This window comes from Podarcis filfolensis (assembly GCF_964270895.1).
Source record: "Podarcis filfolensis genome assembly, chromosome: 7".
In the NCBI taxonomy this organism is placed as follows: domain Eukaryota; kingdom Metazoa; phylum Chordata; class Lepidosauria; order Squamata; family Lacertidae; genus Podarcis; species Podarcis filfolensis.
The window spans coordinates 77,523,045-77,544,031 of record NC_139603.1 but is presented as its reverse complement, the minus strand read 5'-3'; the positions used below and the strand labels follow the sequence as shown (position 1 = coordinate 77,544,031).

The window sequence follows — 20,987 nt, the reverse complement described above, 5'->3', positions numbered from 1 at the left end:
AAATACTGAGTTATAAAATGTTAAGTTATAGAGATAAGATAAATGAAAGAGGGTAAGGATTTGCTGATTTGATTACTTAAATGGGAATACAAGAAGGGGAGGTGTGAGGAAGTCAAAGAAACAAGCAAATGAGTTTTATGTTATGAAAAATAATTGTTTTTAATTATTCTTGTTTTTTTCCTGTATGTTTTACTTATTTTTTTCGTTTTTTATTTTTATTATTATGTGTTTTTGCATATTTGTTTTTGTAAAATCTTAATAAATATTTCTTAAAAAACAAAACAAAATTAGCATATAATCCAAATGCATTGAGTTCAATGGAGGGTAGGATTGCCAAAGTCTTTTTTCCTGGATGCTACCCTCCCCCCCCTTAAAATTATTATTATTGTTTGCCAAGCACATCATCATTCACTTTTTTTAAAAAATTGTATACCGCCTTTCTATCTTACAATACTCAGGGCGGTTTACAAGCTAAAGAAACAAAAAATGAACATCTTATAACAATCTAATGCAATACAAAAATGGGATAATAAAACATAACTTTGACATAGGCAACCTCCATCAAAAAAGTAACATTCAACAATCATTAGAATAGTATAAAATAATAATATCAACATATAAAAGTTAAACAGAAATCCACTCAACAGTTACAGTAATATCTAAACTATAATCAATAAAACAGCAGCAAGCCACAGTACATAAAACAATACAATACACACTGAGAAGCAGAGGGTAGAGCAAGGCAGGTGGAAGGAGGTCTTGCCTGATGGAGTCTCTACCCTCACAGTTCTTCCTGCAGGCACAGCTTCCTTATGAGGAGACCCAGGGCTGGCAGAATTGACTGGCAGAATCCGTGACCAGGGAGAAGAATCGGCAGAAGAAGAATGGAAGAAATTCAAAGACTATTTGCAAAAATACTGTAATATTAAGGAATATTGAGTGATGTTGGATTGAAATTAAGGGGTTATTAGCTGTAATGGCACAAAAGAATATGAAAAAATAGTTCTTTTTTTTGTATATAAGTAAAAGTATAAGTTACAATAATTTAAGAAGATGGATAGAAAATAAGGCTTTTAGCTGTAATGCTATGAGATAAGGATTTGCTGGATGAACAATTTGAACTGGAATACAAGAAGGGGAGGTATGAGGAGGTCAGGGAAATAGGTTATTGAAAAATAAGATATGAAATTTATGTGTTTTTAATATTTTTTCTTTTTAATTTTTTTCTTTTTTTTTCTTGGTTTGTATAAAATGGAAAATCTTAATAAATATCTTCTTTAAAAAAAAAATATGAGGAGACCCAGGGCCGGAGGGTGCGGCAAGGCAGGTAGAAGGAGGCCTTGCCTGATGGAGTCTCCCCCCTCACAGTTCTTCAAGCACATGAAGTTGAATGTGCACAGGTTAAATGTGCACAGGTTGCAAGTTACCTGTATAATTTTTTTTGTAAGCTATTTCACGGAATCATAGAACTGTAGAGTTGGAAGGGACCCTGCCGGTCATCTAGTCCAACCTGCTGTGCAATGCAGGAAACATAGCTAAAGAATCCCTGAGAGATGGCCACCCAACCTTGTTTAAAAACCTCAAATGAAGGAGAGTCCACCACCTTCCAAGGGAGTCCATTACCCTGTCAAACGGGTCTCACTGTGAGTTGGTTGAAGAACTGCACTGCAGCATTCAGATTTATCGTCACAACAACCCTGTGAACCAATGACTCTTCTCTATAAAAAAAATGGCCAACTTCCACCCCGGTAAAATTAGCAAAGATTTACCACATGAATGATAATTTATGTTGGAAGTGTAAAGAAAAAGAAGGCACCTTTTATCATATGTGGTGGACGTGGCCCAAGGTTAAGGACTTCTGGGAAAAGATTTATAATGAATTGGAAAAAAATGTTGAAAAACACATTTGTTAAGAAACCAGAAGCCTTTTTACTTGGAATAATAGGATTGGAATTGGCCCCAAAAGATGTTAGATTATTTTTGTATGCCATTACAGTGGCAAGACTGCAATTAGCTAAAAACTGGAAATCTCAAGAAATACCAACTGTAGAAGAATGGCAGATGAAGATGTTGGACTTTTTGGAGCTGGCCGACCTGACTGGAAGAATCCGCAATCAGAAAGAAGAGGAACACCATGAAGATTGGAAGAAATTTAAAGATTATCTAACTAAATTATAAGATAATTAGAAGTCACTTGAAAGTATCAATTAGTCTTAGGATTAGAATAAGATTGAGTTGTAAAGTAATATGGATTTAGACTAATAAGAAAAGAGAAGAAGATAGTAAATTGAAGGAGTTAATTTTATTAGAAAGAGGATTTTGGATTGTATTGTAATGTGTTTTTCTTTGTTGTGTGTTTTGTGTTTCTTTGTTATGTCATTTGTGATAATTGTGGAAAATTAATAAAAAAATTGGGGGAAAAATGGCCAATTTTCAAGTCTTTCATCAACAAGGCATTTTCCCCGACCACCTTCCCTGCTGCTATCAACCTATGCAGTTGTAACTACATTATAAACAGTAACTGAACAAGACCTTTTTACACAGGTTCTGGCTTGATACCAGCCATCTGTCTAGCTTTGTCTATTTTTAAAAGAACTCTTTCCACTTATCGTCAAACAGTCATAGGGTCTGTTGACAGGAGCTCGGAGAAGATGGAAAGCTTCTCTGGCTGCACTCAGGAAATGTGCTCCATAGGAAAGGAGGAGGAAGGGGGAAGAGTTGGGCAAATGGCTTGAGAAGGCTGCCTGCCCAAGGGAGAGAATCCATGACAGGGAAATATGGAGTGTGACAAATTTCGCACAGCGGGGGACAAAATTGTTCAAGGTGTTGACGGTGCTAGCAAGCAGCACAATCTGCAAGAAATGAAAAGGAAGGGAGGGAAGGAAGGAAGGAAGGAAGGAAGGAAGGAAGGAAGGAAGGAAGGAAGACCAAATTGAACTTGTGAGGCAGGATTCTACATTTTGTTTTGACAACAATTGAGACTGAAAAGACATCAAGAACTGCTTCACTTTCCTGCCATTGTTGTTGTTAATTTCATTTCTATACTGCTTCATATTTTTAAGCAAAATAAAAATTGAAGTGGTTTAGAACACATTGAAACGTCGAATAAAACTATTCAGAGTAAAACATTCCTGAAGAAAGTATATACTCAAAGCAACACAAGTAACAGGAAACTAAAATATTATCTTAAAGATTTCAAAATAAAACATTTTACAAAGAGGGTCGGCTACAGAATGCACATTTAATGCAAGCAAAGTTAACAAAAATAAATAAAACTTTAGCATTTCAAAAGAAAACTTTGCTAAAGGAAGAGGCTAAAATATTATCACAAGCACAGGAGATATCTGCTGCTGTTGCTGCCAACCCTGTCAATGCTGATTCATGGTGAGCAGCGGCAGTGGAAGTCAGGCTCGATGATCTGGCTCCACACAGCCAAGATAGCTGATGAAACTATATGCTCAGCTTGATGGTATTACTTGGCACAACTTGCCAAAGAATCAAAGCGTTCCACTCAAGTCCATTTCCCTTGCTTCTTTTCATTGGATCTGACCACTGCTTTTTTTCTTAAAAAAATGTTTAGTGGCACTCTCATTTTGACTCAAGAAAACCACCATTTTATAGTTCAAATCGGGAAAAATAAATACAGTAAACGGACAAAAGTACAAAGATTCACAAAGTGTTTAGGGGTATGCGTACCCCTGTGTCCCCCCCACCCAGAAAAAAGCACTAGATCTGACTTTATGATAGTTAGCAAATTTTTTTAGTGTGATTGCAAATGGAATAAGTTGTTGCTGTGCACATCTGATTTCTTTGATCGATCATGTTTGCCCCTCCACAAGGTGAAAGAGCTGAGTCCCCCATCAACAGGCCTGACAAGATGTCCTCTCTACGTTCACCGGTGATTATTGGTATTGTGAAAGATTTTAGAGTCACTGATACATTCTTGCAGGGCTGAATCAGCTAGTGTAATTTGTTTGGCATATGGATGAGGCTAGGAGAGGAAACGGTGGCCCAGGACCTACAACAATCTACCGTATTTGGTAGTTCATACAACTTTAACAAGGATTAGCCAAATATATACAGGACAGAGCATGCTAGTTATGGAAGTTCCAAATCCATAGTCTCCAATTGCCCAGGAAATGCCAGGACTGTCATGAAAACCCTTAAGCAACCGCGACTTTTCATTTTTTCATGCAGAGTCCCGAATTCCCATGGGACCTTCCCTTCGGTACAGTGTTTCAGAGTGTTGCTGGAAGTTCAGAGCTGTGCATCCCTCTAACCCATTTCTTAGATCTATAATAATAATAATAATAATAATAATAATAATAATAATAATAATTTATTATTTGTACCCCGCCCATCTGGCTGGGTTTCCCCAGCCACTCTGGGCAGCTTACAACAAAGATGAAAGATACACTAAAATGTCACATATTAAAAACTTCCCTGAACAGGGCTGCCTTCAGATGTCTTCTGAATGTCAGGTAGATGTTTATCGCTTTGACATCTGATGGGAGGGCGTTCCACAGGGCGGGCGCCACTACCGAGAAGGCCCTCTGCCTGGTTCCCTGTAACTTGGCCTCTTGCAGTGAGGGAACCGCCAGAAGGCCCTCGGAGCTGGACCTCAGTGTCCGGGCAGAACAATGGGGGAGGAGACGCTCCTTCAGATATACTGGACCTAGGCCGTTTAGGGCTTTAAAGGTCAGCACCAACACTTTGAATTGTGCTCGGAAACGTACTGGGAGCCAATGTAGGTCTTTCAAGACCGGTGTTATATGGTCTCGGCGGCCGCTCCCAGTCACCAGTCTAGCTGCCGCATTCTGGATTAGTTGTAGTTTCCAGGTCACCTTCAAAGGTAGCCCCACGTAGAGCACATTGCAGTTCTATGCCCCCTCTCCGACCATTCAATATGGCGCCACTTCCTGCTTTTACTAAATCAAGATCTGGGTTCCTTGAATACCCCTAAGGAAGTCTTTCGCCATGTCTGAGCACCCTCTTTTCCACTCTGCTTTTTAAAGCTCGTTTGGAGAAAATGACAATCCATGGGGAACCCAAATTTGCTCTGATTAAGCACTAAAGAGCAGGGTTTTGAGGGGGAAGTTCTGAGCTAAAATGAAAAAAAACATGTTTGGATGAGGCGCTTTTAAGTGCGGTCCTGTACCTGGATAGACTGGGGGAAAAGGTAAGTGTGGTTTTGTTGTTGTTGTTGTTTAGTCATTTAGTCGTGTCCGACTCTTCATGACCCCATGGACCAGAGCACGCCAGGCACTCCTGTCTTCCACTGCCTCCCTCAGTTTGGTCAAACTCATGCTGGTAGCTTCGAGAACACTGTCCCATCATCTCGTCCTCTGTCGTCCCCTTCTCCTTGTGCCCTCCATCTTTCCCAAAGTCAGGGTCTTTTCCAGGGAGTCTTCTCTTCTCATGAAGTGGCCGAAGTATTGGAGCCTCAGCTTCAGAAGTGTGGTTTAGCCCTAACTATATACAACTGATAAAAATCCACCATCACACATTGCCTTTTAGCCCTGCCAGCAAATCTTCCCTACTGCGGGATAGTCTCTCAGCAGAGGCAATGATCAATGGTGATGACTTATTCCCTGGTGTTCTATAGCAGCAATCTGAATGCTGGAATTCTCCATTTTGATGGAAATAACCATTTAAGAAAAATCCCCAGTGGAAATGCTCATATGAAAACAAAAGAAACCATTAAGCAACACTGTGGGAGATGAAAACACCCAATTTCAACAAAAAACTGAGCTGTTCTTTGCCCAAAGGATCCATTCACCTTTGTTGACCCACAAGAGATTATATTTCCTAATCCTATTATTATTATTAATCAAATTTATTAAATTTGATTCCCAGCAACCACTTCTCCCCATGCGGCCATCGGTATTGCTAGCAGTGCAAGAAGTCTAGTACATGTATCAGAATCAAGGGTGTCAGTATGAGATATCAAAGCCTTTTGCACTTTTGTACGCAAATGTATGAGAATCCAAGAGGACTCTCAGTGCAGTGGCAATATGGCAAAGTGACAGCATCTCTTCGCATGGCTATCAAACCCCAAGTGGAACAGAAGCGGGGCAATGTCTTGGGCCGCAAGCAGAGAGGGCAGGCTTTTCATTTTAATTGCTTTATTGTTTAATCTTGTAGGCTGCCTGAAGGTCTGCTGGGCTCATTAAGTGTTTGCTTATGAACCGAAGCATAAACATGTTTGAGATAAAATAAATAAGAGAAAATGTGATGCTATTAAATTTCTATCCTGCATTTCCTCCCAAAGGAGCCCAGGGTGGCAAGCGCGTCAGTGGAAAATCAATACATTTATAAATAAATTAACAATGTAATTAAAAGAACCTAAAGACATGGGAAGGTTCAAGACCTGTAGATCCATTTCCTGGAGTTTCTTCTCCTCCTCTAAGATATGTGCAAAAAACAGATGATCTCAAGACATATAGTAGAGACCGTTGTCTGAGTACTTGTGGCTTTGTGTCCCACCCCTCTACACAATGCTGTAGAGACTTGAATGAAGTTTGCACACCCTTGTGTTGACTGCAGTGCACCCCACAGAAAGGACTCCCCTAAAATCCCTTCTATTGGTGAAATTAATCTTGGAAGAATCATTCAATTGTCGCCAATAGGTTGTGGTGTGTGTGTGTTGTGCCCTCAACAGTTTCCCGACTTTGCAAATACGCCCAAGGGCTGGAAAAGGTTGGTGATCTCCTGTATGCATACACAAATACAGTCGTGCCTTCAAAATCAAATGCAATCCATTCTGGAAGTCCGTTTGACTTCCAAAACGTTCAGAAACCAAGGTGTGGCTTCTGATTGGCTGCAGGAAGCTCCTGCGGCCAATCAGAAGCCGCAGAAGCCCCATCAGATGTTCAGCTTCCAAAAATAGTTTGCAAACCAGAACAGTCACTTCCAGGTTTGCGGCGTTCAGGAGCCAAAACTTTTGAGAACTAAGCTGTTCAAAAACCAAGGTACGACTGTATTCACATAGTGAGCTGCTGCTGCCAGCTATAGAAGGAAAGAATCACAATCATATAGACTTTTCTCACGGGCAAGAGTAAAACATCCCTCTTTGCACCTGAGTTAGCTGTGCCAGATTGAGACATTTATATCCTACATGTAAAGGTAAAGGGACCCCTGACCATTAGGTCCAGTTGTGGCTGACTCTGAGGTTGTGGCGCTCATCTCGCTTTATTGGCCGAGGGAGCTGGCGTACAGCTTCCGGGTCATGTGGCCAGCATGACTAAGCCGCTTCTGGTGAACCAGAGCAGCGCACGGAAACGGCGTTTACCTTCCCGCCAGAGCGGTACCTATTTATCTACTTGCACTTTGACGTGCTTTCGAACTGCTAGGTTGGCAGGAGCAGGGACCGAGCAACGGGAGCTCACCCCGTCGCGGGGATTCGAACCGCCGACCATACGATTGGCAAGTCCTAGGCTCTGTGGTTTAACCCACAGTGCCACCCGTGTCCCTTTTTCTAGCTTGCCAGTAAGAACCAGCTAAATAACTTTGCTTATGGAAGTTATTCTGCCTCATCCTGTCATGCACCTGCACTCTGCCCATTTGCTTTACCACTTCATTGCCGCTACCTTTGCTGCGATCTTTTGCACCGAAGGCCCACGCATTGTGGAAACGTTTTTGCAGTGCAGCTGCAGTGGATGTTCCCTGCAAGCACTTATGAATTTTCTTCTCTCCCCATTAATTCTCCATCTGTCTTCCAGCTCCCAATAAAAACTAGCTCTGTCTGCGCTTTCATTTCCCTTCATTTGTCACTGGTGAGCATGTGTTATTTTGGGTTCCTCCAGGCACAATACAGTTATTTCTCCTGAAATGATTTGAGCCGTCACTTTTTAAGGTCTGCTGGCTTCTTTTGGTTTTTGTAAAAAAAAAAATCACGTTGGAAATAAAACACGGCAGTAGTGGCAGCAACATTTGGGGGGCAGGGAGGCACACTGAGAGACAACACAAATACAGTGTAATTGCAAATAATCTTTTATACATTGAATGCTATTTCATATTTAATGTACACGGTAGTTAATTATTTATACCAAAGCACCCATGATACAAAACACACTACAAGTGCAATACAAGAGTTATGTGCATGTTGTTGAGCAAGTAGATGTGCATGAATTTGCAGAAATGGAACCATGTTTTTGGATTCCCCCCATTAATATTACAACATGTGCAGATTTTTGCATACATAGTACAAGCAATCCAGATTTTATAGCCCTCTTCTTTGCATCATGCAGACTGCATTCTCTGGACTGCAAGGAATAGTTACAAGCTTGAGAAAGTTATTGTGCTTAAGTCCCCCTGAAATCACAACAACATAAGCAACCATGCAAATATGTAACACTCAGCAACTCAGATACAGATTTTGACATCAGAGTCACAGACATTCTGAATTTTTACGGACTCCTGAATCCTCTGGATTAAGCCAGAAAAGTGCCATCTATGTATTTGTAGCAACAAGGTATCTGACTGAAGCTTGACATGGGCTGCCAATGTCACCATCAACCTGCCAGAGCTTAGCTCAGGAGTAGCACAAAGGACCCCTGGTCTGGAACACAGCAGACCTATCAGATTTGCAGATATTTCATTGGCTTCCAGCAAAATAAACCAGTTGTCCTGGACTGTATCCAAAAATTCGGACATTCCTAATATTTACATTGAATTTTCAACCCAGAATTTCACTTCCAAATGTTACTGTCAGTGGCATAGTTCTGCACAACTGATAAGGAAATGTCATGTTTAAGATTGGAAGAAGCGAGAACCGAAGAGAAACCAAAATTGACAGATCTGCCCACCCTTATTAGGACTACACTTGAATATCCTACAATACAGGGTGATGTGTTATTCTGAGCATCGTTAAAATAAGCCGAGTTTATGTATTGATTATTATTTTCTACATGGTCATGTCATAATGGAGAGAGAAAGCTCTTCTAGGAACTCCCTACAACAATCCTACGGCTGATGGCGCCAGGCAGAGTGTAGATGAAAAGTACTAAGAATACAACCAGGATAAGTAGGAATAGCGCGATGATGATGTATTTCTTGTAATTTCTCCAGATGAGATAGAAAAAGCACTTGAAAGGATTCACAAACCAGGAGAAGGAAGTGTCTGGCCGGCTAAATCAGAAAAGGGGAGGAGGGGAGAAAGAGAGAACATATTAATTTTGTCAGATTCATATTTATCCAAAGTAATTGCATTATCATTTTAATCTTGGGAAGGCATTGGAACTGAGACTGGGCAAAAACTTCGTCACTATGAGAACTGGAGCAAGGTACGGATTCCCCATTTCCTGTACGTTTTTGTAAAAAACCAAAACCAAAACGGGCTGTTATAATGCATCTCTCTCTCTTAGATGCTTTTCGGAGTCGCACAAGTTTGAGCAGTCAGTTAAGATAGGAAGGAAAATAAGGCTGAATGGAACAGTCAGCCTTATCTTGCACAGTGGGAGAAAGGCAACAACAAATCCTTTATTCTCCGTATTATTAAGAGAAAAACAACTACCAGACTTTTAGAAGACATCAGAAGGCAGCCCTGTTTAGGGAAGCTCTTAATGTTTAATAGACTATTGTATTTTAATATTCTGTTGGAAGCCACCCAGAGTGGCTGGGGAAACCCAGCCAGATGGGCGGGGTATAAATAATAAATCATCATCATCATCATTGTTAAGTTGTGGGTGAACATATCAGACGACACAGCGATTCTTCAAACAGCTCTTGTTTATTCACAGGCCAGAACAGAACTGAACTGAAGGGTTCAGCCAGCCTGCTTATATAGAGCTCCACTATAACGCAACTGTAACCACTTTCTGTAACTATCCAATCACTGAACGTCACTTTCAATCCCCTATTTGCATATGTGGACCTGAGTGAAAACTATCTACAGTATCCCCCTGCTGGCCCAGGGTGAGAACTTCAGTACATAACAATCATTATCTGCAGCAAAGGCTCAGGGAACATTCCAAACCCCTACATGGAAATATGGAGGCAATTCCCATGCGAGGACCCCCCAAAAACTTATTCGAACTGGCTGTGCAACACAGTGCAACTTCATGTTCCTCTGGGGTTGGTGCAGAAGCCATGTCACTACTGCAGGCAAGAGTGAATTGGAAAGTGCTGCTCACTGGTGCCCTGGGAGCCCGAGCACCCACAAAATTTTTGTTAGGGGTGCTCAGTACCCACACTGGAGGGCCTCCAACACAACTTCCGGTGCCTTGCGATGCACCAGAAGTCATGTCCAGGGACTCGGGGGTAGTGTTCAAAGCCTCACAAGGTCTTGGAGATATAATAATAATAATAATAATAATAATAATAATAATAATAATAATTTATTATTTATACCCCACCCATCTGGCTGGGTTTCCCCAGCCACACTGGGCGGCTTCCAACAAAGTATTAAAATACAGTAGTCTGTTAAACATTAAAAGCTTCCCTAAAGAGGGCTGCTTTCAGATGTCTTCTAAAAGTCTAGTAGTTGTTCTTCTCTTTGACATCTGGTGGGAGGGCATTCCCCAGGGCAGGTGCCACTACTGAGAAGGCCCTCTGCCTGGTTCTCTGTAACTTGGCTTCTCACAGTGAGGGAACCGTCAGAAGGCCCTCGGTGCTAGGCCTCAGTGTCTGGGCAGAACGATAACGATGGGGATGGAGACGCTTCTTCAGATATACTGGACAGAGGTTGTTTAGGGCTTTAAAGGTCAGCACCAACACTTTGAATTGTGCTCAGAAACGTACTGGAAGACAATGTAGGTCTTTCAAGACTGGTGTTCTGTTATCTCGGCAGCCGCTCCCAGTCACCAGTCTAGCTGCCGCATTCTGGATTAGCTGTAGTTTCTGGGTCGCCTTTAAAGGTAGCCCCACGTAGAGCGCATTGCAGTAGTCCAAGCGGGAGATAACTAGAGCATGCACCACTCTGACGAGACAGTCCATGGGCAGATAGGGTCTCAGCCTGCATATCAGATGGAGCTGGTCAACAGCTGCCCTGGACACAGAATTGACCTGCACCTCCATGGAGAGCTGTGAGTCCAGAATGACTCCCAGGCTGCGCACCTGGTCCTTCAGGGGCACAGTTACCCCATTCAGGACCAGGGAGTCCTCCACACCTGCCCGCCTCCTGTCCCCCCAAAACAGTACTTCTGTCTTGTCAGGATTCAAAGCTTCCAACACAAGTTCCGGTGCCTCGCGAAGCACCAAAGTCATGTCTGAAACTTCACAGGGCCTCAGAGGTGGCATCTGAGACCACGTGGCATGTTGGACACAACATCCGGGGTCCCCAGGCACCACTGCAGGGCACATGACGTCATGGCGTCCAGGTGCAATGTCACATCATGATGTCATGGTGCACGCTGCTGGGCACCCATAAACTGGGACAACTACTTAGATGCTCCTGGGTGGCCCCACCTCAGCCACAGATGGCAGGAAGGCAACTGCCTGTCCCTGTTTCTTCCCTGCACCTGGTATGCAGAAGCATATAGCAGGCTCTATTAGTAAAATCAGGCACGAGAAACCTGGTGCCTTCTCTATATGTTAGGATTCCAGTTTCAATCAGCCCCAGCCAGCATGGCCAAAGGTCAAGGATTATGGGAGCTGTTATGTACTGAAGTTCTCTCCCTGGGCCAGCAGGGGGATACTGTAGATAGTTATGCAAATAAGGGATCGAAAGTGACGTTCAGTGATTGGATAGTTTGAGAAAGTTGTTACAGTAACGTTGTACTGGAGCTCTATATAAGCAGGCTGACTGAACCCTTCAGTTCAGTTCTGTTCTGGCCTGTGAATAAACAAGAGCTGTTTGAAGAATCGCTGTGTCGTCTGATATGTCCACCACAACTTAACAGGAGCTGCAGTCCAACAACATCTGGCGTGCCCCAAATTCCCCCACCCCTGACCAAAATGCACACTCCAGTAACTTTCCATACTGCTGTGTTTATTTTTGGTCTCAGAATCTGGCTGGGGTTCCGGGTAGGGGAGCTATAAAACAGCTGGGAATAGGATACCTGCAGGGGAGAATCAGTGAATATGGGCCAAGCCATCCCACAAGCACCTGCCAAATCTTCCTTGCTTATGCCTCTCCATATTGAACTTTAGATTCGGCCCATTTGCCTTGTAGCATGTAATTTCTTCAGCAGGGTGGGGGGTGGGGGTCAGCTATGCAGCACCCTTGGAGAGCCTCAGCTATTCCAATCTCCCTTCCAGGCTTTTGCGGAGGCCAGAATAAGAGCGCAAAAATTAAAATACTATGTCATGGCGATTAATGCCGTCGTCCACCCCTTTAAGCTGGTCCAGCATCGTGCATCTTATAATTAAATAACAGAGAACGCCACTGTGTTGAGGTCACGAAGCACAACCTCCGCTTTCTGCATAGCCTCGGGGTGGGGAAACAGTCATAAAATGAGATTATTGGAAGTTCTGACAACAGGGCTGCTATTAAAGAATGCTGTATTGGTGAGGACACAATATTAATTTGGGTAACCAGCAGTGCGCTGAAGCAAAGGTGAACTTTTCTGGAAGCTCTGCAAACGCCGTCTTGGTAGTCAAGATAACCCCCAATCTGGTGTCATCCTTATCTGTGGGTTTGGGGTGCTGGGCTCTGCGCCCAGAAAGGGGAACTAACTATAACTGTAAGCTTTGGACAGTTGCCTCCTATGCCCTCATCTGGGCAGGTGAAGTGATGGGAAGTTCTGGCCAAAGAGATGTGTGCTGCTTTGTGTATAAAGAACACACAAGTGTTTGCTTCATGTTTCCATTTCCTTGCTTAGTGTTTCCATTTCCTTGCTGTGGTGTCCGTGTCGCATCTATAGAGGCAGGGAGACCAGTCAAGCTGATTTGCTGCACATCTGCACCTTTCTTTAATAAAGCACTATAACTGATCACTCTGGTGTTTTTGACATCCTTCTTTGGTGTCCCAACTACTACTACGAACACTTCTTTGGGCCAGCGGTTCAGAACAAGGCTTTGGGGAGGAGCTAAATCTGACCTCTGTACAGAACAAATTTATACCTCTCTACTACTTCAAGATGAAAACCCAGATGTTACATACTCAATTGCTAGATTTTGCACTGCCATGATGGATATTCGTCGAAGGATGGTTTACACCACAAACTAGGCCTAAACTGAAGCCTTAAAATGCAAGACCTGTGCTCCTTTACGTTCCCTCTCTTATAGTCACTTTTAGTAATAGTAATAGTAATTTATTATTTGTACCCCGCCCATCTGGCTGGGTTTCCCCAGCCACTCTGGGCGGCTTCCAACAAAGATTAAAAATACGTTAAAATGTCACACATTGAAAACTTCCCTGAACTTCAGATGTCTTCTAAATGTCAGGTAGTTGTTTATCTCTTTGATGGGAGGGCGTTCCACAGGGTGGGGGCCACTACCGAGAAGGCCCTCTGCCTGGTTCCCTGTAGCTTAGCTTCTCGCAGTGAGGGAACCATCAGAAGACCCTCAGCGCTGGACCTCAGCATCCGGGCAGAACGATGGGGGTGGAGATGCTCCTTCAGGTATACTGGGCCGAGGCCGTTTTAATCGTTTGCCCTTGTTTTTGTCTTTTTAAGTTATGTATGGTATACAGTGCAACCTTGGATTTTGAACGTAATCCATTCCAGAACACAGTTTGACTTCCGAAATGTTTGAAAACCGAGGCACAAAGGGCTGTCAGCAAATTCAACTGAGAAAACTGAAAAACATGCAGCGGAAGCCATTTGACTTTCGAGGCGCGTTTGACAATGGAAGCATTTATTTCTGGGTTTTTGGTGTTTGGGTTCCGAAACGTTCATCAACGGAGACGTTCGAGAACCGAGGTTCCACTGTAATCACCTTTTAATCATTGCTTTTTATACCTTACCTGTTTTAAGTCTTATGTGTTCCTTACGCTGGTCTATGACCAAAATAAAGTTTGATACTGATACAGACCTCTCTGCATACTCTCTTCTGTGATTATATGTAGGGACATAGGAAATTGCCTTACGCCAACTCAGACTGTTAGCCCATCTAGCACAATACTGTCTACACTGGCAGCAGCTCTTTCTTCAGAAAGGAATCTCTTCCAGGGATGCTGGGATATTGGAGAATGCACCAGATGCTGTCTGCATGCAAAATGGATGTTCTGCTACTGAGCCACAGTCCTCGCTCATCATGGAGTGAGTCAACTATCAGCAGAAGGGACAAGGCAGATGGGAACGAACCCTTGTTCCAAACCGTCAACAATATGAACAAAATGGCAACTAGGATGATCAAGGGACTGGAGCAACGCCCACCACGAGGAATGGATTGGGGCTTTTAATATCAGGTTAATAAAGGGGGTGGGGACACATGAGAGGAAGCGTCCAAACTTATTCATGGTGCAAAGAAAGTGGAGATAGAGAGAGATGTTTCTCCCTTCTCGCAATAGCTAGAACTCAGGGCCGCCCATGAAGCTGAATGTTGGAAGGTTCAGGGCAGGCAAAAGGAGGTTTCTCTTCACGCAGCGTGTTCCAAAACTATGGAACTCACTGCCACAAGATATAGTGATGGCTACCAAGCTGGACAGTTTTGAAAGGAGACTGGACAAATTAGTGGGGGATGAAGCTGTCAGTGTCTACTAGGCATGATGGCTTTGTACGACCTTGGAGGCAGTATCATGAGTGGGAGACGTCTGTTGCCCTCATGCCCACCTTGTGGGCTTCTCAGAAACAAAAGGTTGGCCAGTGTGAGAACAGAATCCTGGGCTTTGCTCCAGCAGGCTCTTCTTACATTCTTAATAATAATAATAATTCATATTTCCAGACATTTCATTTTGAGCATCCAGCTCAGAGATTGCTCACAGGTCTCCAAACACATGCATACACATGGCGACCTCACTTACTTGGGTTTTTCCAAAGGTTCCGGCTCCTTCCGAGCTTTGCCTACGGGATTCTTCTCGGCTTCCTCTGCCGTGACTAAATGGAATTCGGCTTCCACTTTGCCCTAGATTGAGAAAGAGAGCCTGTTTCGATTCACAGTACGTAAATAACACATAATGAGTTCTTCGTTCACTAGCATTTGAGAGCTCTTCTTTAGAAAACGGGTGCTATGAAGTCGTAAGTTGAGAGGGCTAAAACAATTAACCACAATAACCACCAATAATTACAAGTTACTTACGAATGACTAGCAACTAATTCTTAAACAATTAAACAATTAAATTAATTTTTGGTTGGAAATCTGACCATGAGGCCATTCCCTGTGTTACTTCACTTATAACGTTTATCCTTACATTAAATTTGCATTTGTTAATGATGAGGATGGGCTTAAGGGAAAACCAAATTATTTTCCCGAAATTCAGAGAAGAGCTCAGCTTATTCCAAGCCCAATTCAGACCTTTTTGCACACTGGGTTGTGACAGAGGGAACACAATAAGGTCCAATTTCTCCCCAACCTATCCACTGGGCCTCCCTCTGATTTGCTCCCTTCTTTTCAAACTCCTACCCCATTTATCTTTGTTGCCATTCCCATGGCAGGGGGGTTGAGATAGAGGGAGGTATTTCTCCTTCCTCCCCTCTCTAATGCCTGTCATGCTGCTATCGTAGCATGCAAAGCACAAAGAGCACTGGGAAATGCAATTTCCCCATGGCTACTGATGGCAATTGTGCTGGGGAAATAACATCTCCCAGTGACCGCTCCCCGCTTAAAACTGGGGGCGCCCTTTGCGTGGACGCGTGCAGCCCCTAGATCTGGAGCGGCTCCAACAACATAGGCTTGGCTTTGCCTTCCCTCAGGTGGGATGCCTGGAGGTCTCCGCCTACCTCAGTCAGTCGTCCAATCCCACCTGGGGGAAGCGTTGCCAAGGAGACCAGGCCAGGTAGGGGAGGGATTACCTGCCCACACAATAGAGGGAGGATCTTACCTGGGAATCCTCACTTGGCTCCAGAGCTTCTCCCACCCTACCCACCCTCAGTTAATGTCTTATTTTACAGGTTAATTTTTCTTCACAGGTTTTGCAGGTTAACTTTTCTCCACAGGTATGCGGGCGCTGCTACGTTAAGGTCGCTGTTAAAGGGCCGGAAAGGAATTTCCCTGCATTGGCAGGTTTCGCCTTTCCCGTAGCAAAAACGTCACAACTTTGGCGGTATCAGGCCTTGGGCGGAATCCTTTTGTCCATCTTCCTCTTTGCGGCGGCGATACCAGGGTTCCCTGTTAAAGGGGTTTTCTGAAGGGAGGCTTTGACCGTACGCCGAAAGGTCGTCATTGCTCTCCCCTGCGGCGGCGGCGTTACGGGGGCGGCTATCTCTGCTTGAACATATGTTCTCCAGAGCCGGCCCATCCCCCCCCCACACACTGGATAACCCTGATGCTCCCTAGGTCCCCGGCTGGGGACTGGGGAGGGAGAACGCCCAATGCCTGAGCCAAGGTCTACCCACATTTGAAATTTAATAAAGTTGTGGCCAATTTAATCCCATAGGACGTTGTCTTGAGTCGTTATTCCACATGACGGGGGGACCGCGCGGGATCTGGGGACTCCGCCTGTCCACGCAATGCTCCTTGCGGCTCCCTCTTTCCATTAAAATCTGAGCCAGAAAGGAATGTTTGGATTTCTAATGCTTGCCTTGAATATAAAGAGAGTATTATGAGCCTGTCAAATTTGTGTTTCTAAGCCAGGAGTTAAAATTTTGGAGTATATCTCAAATACAAGTTGTCTCTCAAAGTGCTGATATTATCTTGTTGCAACTATATTAAAAGTACACGGTCAATGATTATAACTGCAGAGAAAAAGCTGGATTTTTTGTGACGCAGATGCACAGAGTCTGCATGTTCACGACTATCTTACAACCTGCACTTGCAATTTAATTAAGATAAGATGTCTTCGACACACACGTCCTCTGAAATAATGATGAGGAAGTTAAATGCAATGAGACTGTACAAAATCTGTGGTGGGGGTTGGTTTGGGGGGAAGCGATTGGGGAATTGCATGTTTTAAGTATTAGAAAGATTCCTCAGGGAATAAACACATCTTTTCCCCCAACCTGAAAAGATCCTTCTGGAGTAATTATGGCTGTTTCATCTGCCATAAATCCTCTCCCTGTAAACTGCACTTACTCAGCGCTACACAGATGCGAAAATAGTATGAAACGAATCGCTGAAATCTAAGTAACACAGGAAGTTAGACTCTAAGAACACAAGAAGAGCGTGGTGGATCAGGCCAATGGGCCATCCAGTCCGCCATCTTGCTTTCACAGTGGCCAACTAGATGCACCTGGAACCTGATCCCCAGGTTCTGTTTTGCCTAGAATGGTTTCACTTGCTTTTATAACTACAGTGGTACCTCAGGTTAAGTACTTAATTTGTTCCGGAGGTCTGTTCTTAACCTGAAACTGTTCTTAACCTGAAGCACCAACTTTAGCTAATGGGGCCTCCTGCTGCCGCTACGCCGCTGGAGCCTGATTTCTGTTCTTATCCTGAAGCAAAGTTCTTAACCTGAAGCACTATTTCTGGAGTGTGTAACCTGAAGCATATGTAACCTGAAGCGTATGTAACCCGAGGTACCACTGTACATGATTATATTTCTATAACCTGCCCTGGGACCTTATGCCGAAGGGGAGCTAAGAAATCTTATAAACAATCAAGTAAACAAACAAATCACAAACCAGAAGGAAATCAGAAGAATGTGGGGACAGGGGACGGGGGGAATCCAGTTATGATAAAAGCCAGAATTTGGAATTATGACAGGTCAAATTACTATGCTGCTGATCCGTGCGATATTTGAGTCTACACGTCCTTCATATTTTTAAGAAGCATCTGTCAGTGATATCAGTGTGACCTATCCAAAGGTTTTTTTTAAAATAGGTAATATTGGATTACTTACTGTGAGTTCCCCAGCTTTGACAAAAGGCCACCAGCCTCTGACCCTCTTCTGCTGAAATATGGAAATCTTGTTCTCCTCACTTGTTGCCACGACCATGTTTAGGTCGCAGCTCTTGGCGGTTTTGGCGGCTCGAGGAAAGCCATTCAGGTTCATTTCAAGGGAGCCTGGGAGAGGGCGAGAGAGGTCAAATTCTACATTACTCCAAGACCAACTGGACTTTCCAAGAACAGCTTCCAAATCTGATAAATTCATGCCCCCACATGCTTAAGAAGTGAATAACCTGCCAATAAATTCCCGTAATTGTAGCTGTGGTGATTAGAGGAGGATGCAGGAAATGGAAAAGAAACTCCTTATGTGTCTGTATGTATGGCATGGAAACTTCCATTAAAGCTAATACAAGAGCCTAACAGTTAATGATTAAGTGAGGCTGTATCTGGGACACAGGAAGATACAGAGTCAGTCCATTCACCCATCTAGCTCATTGTTGTCTGCAATGACTGGCAGCAGTTACCCAGGGTTTCAGACAGGGGAGATTCTCAGCTCTACCTGGAGATACTTGCAGGCAAGGTAGGTGCTTTCCTAGCTAAGCTACAGCACCTCCCCAGTGCTATAGATGCGATACTGTGGGATGTAATCCACTGGGAGCAGTCAAATACAACATTCCTTGTTTTCCTAGAGTGGACATGCAATAGGATGTTAGGTCCAGCCAGTCGAAACTTCCTGTTCCTCCTGGGCTGGAGCATCATTCCTTGCATGTGACTTGTGGGTGGGTGTAACCTTTCCAGACCTGGTAAAAGGACAAGGCATGTTGCCACTCTCTCTCTTTTCCATCTTCCTTTCATCTTGTCAACTGCTGGACTGCTAGCCTGCAGTCACTAGGTAAATCTCCCTTATGGGGTAAACCTGTTTGTATATGTTTGAAACTTTAAGCCTAAAGCCTGCCTTCAGGGATCACACTGTGCTCTGCCTGATCGTGAGTAAACTTTCTTTTTGTTACTTATGAATAAGACTGTGGTGTCTTTATTCTGTTAGGAGGGATTCAAGGGGTCTTACCAGGAAAATATCACAACAAATTTCAATCTGGACAAGCCAAATTGAATTGCTTATTGTCTTAGAATTATTGTCTTAGATATTCTAACAATTAAGAAACTAAACATGGAAAGCCAAAGATGGACTTATGAAGACCTCCTGGTAAGATCAGATAAAGGATGGAAAATTAGAACATACGAAGATTTAAAGGATAGATTAACGGGTTGGCTACAATTTCATCAGATTAATGCTTTATGGAATGAACATAAAAAAACAGGGATGAATGAGAAAAAGTCCAGATATCAGGTGGAAATATTAGAAGGAAATACTAAACTTTTATCCAAAATGTATAATCAATTATTAGATTGGGATACCAAAGATGAAGAGATAAAGGAGGTTATGGTCAAATGGGCCATAGACCTTGGATATAATCTAGATTACGACAGGTGGGTGAAACTTTGGAATAAGGATATGAAATTCACAGCATGTGTGGGACTCCGAGAAAATATGGAAAAAATGATGTACAGGTGGTACATCACCCCCGTGAAATTGGGAAAAATGTATAAGACCCGGGACAAATCCTGTTGGAAATGCAAAACAAAAGAGGGGGACTTTTATCACATGTGGTGGGCCTGTGAAGAAGTGAAGAGGTTTTGGGGACTTATCTACGATGAATTAAAAAAAAATTTGAAATATACTTTTCCCAAAAAGCCCGAAGCCTTTCTCCTGGGAATGGTTGGAGAGGAGATTAGGAAAGAAGACCAAACAATGTTCCAATACGCAACGGTAGCCGCCAGGATATTGCTAGCGCAAAATTGGAAAACACCTAATATCCCAACTGTTAGAGAATGGCAAATCAAGTTATTTGAATTTATAGAATTAGCAAGGATGACACAAAAAATCAGGCAGCAAAAAAACGTAAAATTTATTAATGATTGGAATAAATTCATAACATACATAGAAACAAATTTAGGAAACAATAAAATCACAGTAGGTGTAATATAAAACCGGCGATGTATAGATAGAGGTTGTAAAAAGATATTGTGAGGATATGGCTCAAAACTGAAATGGAGGGAAGTCAATTAATGTTATGTTGTAATTTGATATGTGGTTTGTTCTGTGTTGGTTTTCTTTTATGTAATGTCTTTTTTTCCCGTTTATAAGCTTTTGTTTTTGTTTATTTTGCATGTTCTTGGTTATGTTGTTTTCTTGTCTTAAAAGAAACTCAATAAAAAGAAATTAAAAAAAAAAAGAATTGCTTATTGTCTTAAGAAACTCACACGAGTTTGCAACTACGGTGGTACCTTGAGATGCGAACAGGATCCATTCCGAAGCCCTGTTCGCATCCTGAACGGAACGCAAGATGCAACGGCACGTCTGTGTGTGCGCGGGTCGCGTTTTGCCGCTTCTGCGCATGCACGTGACGTCATTTTGAGCATCTGCGCATGCACGAGCGGCAAAACCCGGAAGTAACGTGCTCCGTTACTTCAGGGTTGCTGCAGAGTGCAACTCAAACGCGCTCAACCCGAAGCGCATTTAACTCGAGGTATGACTGTAGTTTTCTGCTGTGTAAAGGTGAATGCACTCTGCTAAGTAAAGGAACTTGCTAGCGCAAATTAGGAAGGATATTAATAAACAATATATCCTCTCCTGCGACCCTGAACATTCCCACAGATATGATGTCCCACTTACGTATCCCACCACCACCCACAAAATTCCACCCAAGAAGGGACCATAATCTGTTGGCCTTTTGTTCAAAACTCCCACCGCTGTTCAAAATCCAGATCACGCCGCTCCGTTCAGGGCTTACCAAGGAAGTCGTCGGAGGAAAGCCTTTCGAAATCCCACACTTGGAGCACCAGTTCTGCAGGGATTTTGCGTTCTGTCTTCTCCAAGGAAAATATGTTCTCCCTCTTGCTGACCACCACTTGCTTCTCGGCCGGGAGATAATGGAACGGGAACACAAAGCGCCAGTTGAAGTTCCCTTCTCCGGTCAAAGAGTTGTAATGCACGTCCGTCTCCTGCCTGTCATCTTCCAGGCCTTTCACCCACCTGTTGCAGGTAACATGGAGTGCACAAAAGAAGAATCAAGTGGAGCCAGAAGGAACAAGTCCAACTTTTTGTATCAAGACATCACATC

General features: G+C 43.3%; 1 protein-coding gene across 2 annotated transcripts in view; it reads right to left on the bottom strand.

Moving 5' to 3' along the window:
- Positions 1 to 7,974: 7,974 nt before the first annotated feature.
- Positions 7,975 to 20,987, bottom strand: part of FER1L6 (fer-1 like family member 6) — a 117,348-nt gene continuing 104,335 nt past the window's right edge. For both annotated transcript variants that reach the window (XM_083621804.1, XM_083621803.1), the window contains exons 38-41: positions 20,658 to 20,899; positions 17,819 to 17,982; positions 14,846 to 14,946; positions 7,975 to 9,129 (exon numbers count right to left, since the gene is read on the bottom strand). In XM_083621804.1, the coding sequence (XP_083477930.1) occupies positions 8,943 to 9,129; positions 14,846 to 14,946; positions 17,819 to 17,982; positions 20,658 to 20,899 (694 nt within the window). In that variant the 3' untranslated portion in view covers positions 7,975 to 8,942. The remainder of the gene's footprint in view (positions 9,130 to 14,845; positions 14,947 to 17,818; positions 17,983 to 20,657; positions 20,900 to 20,987) is intronic.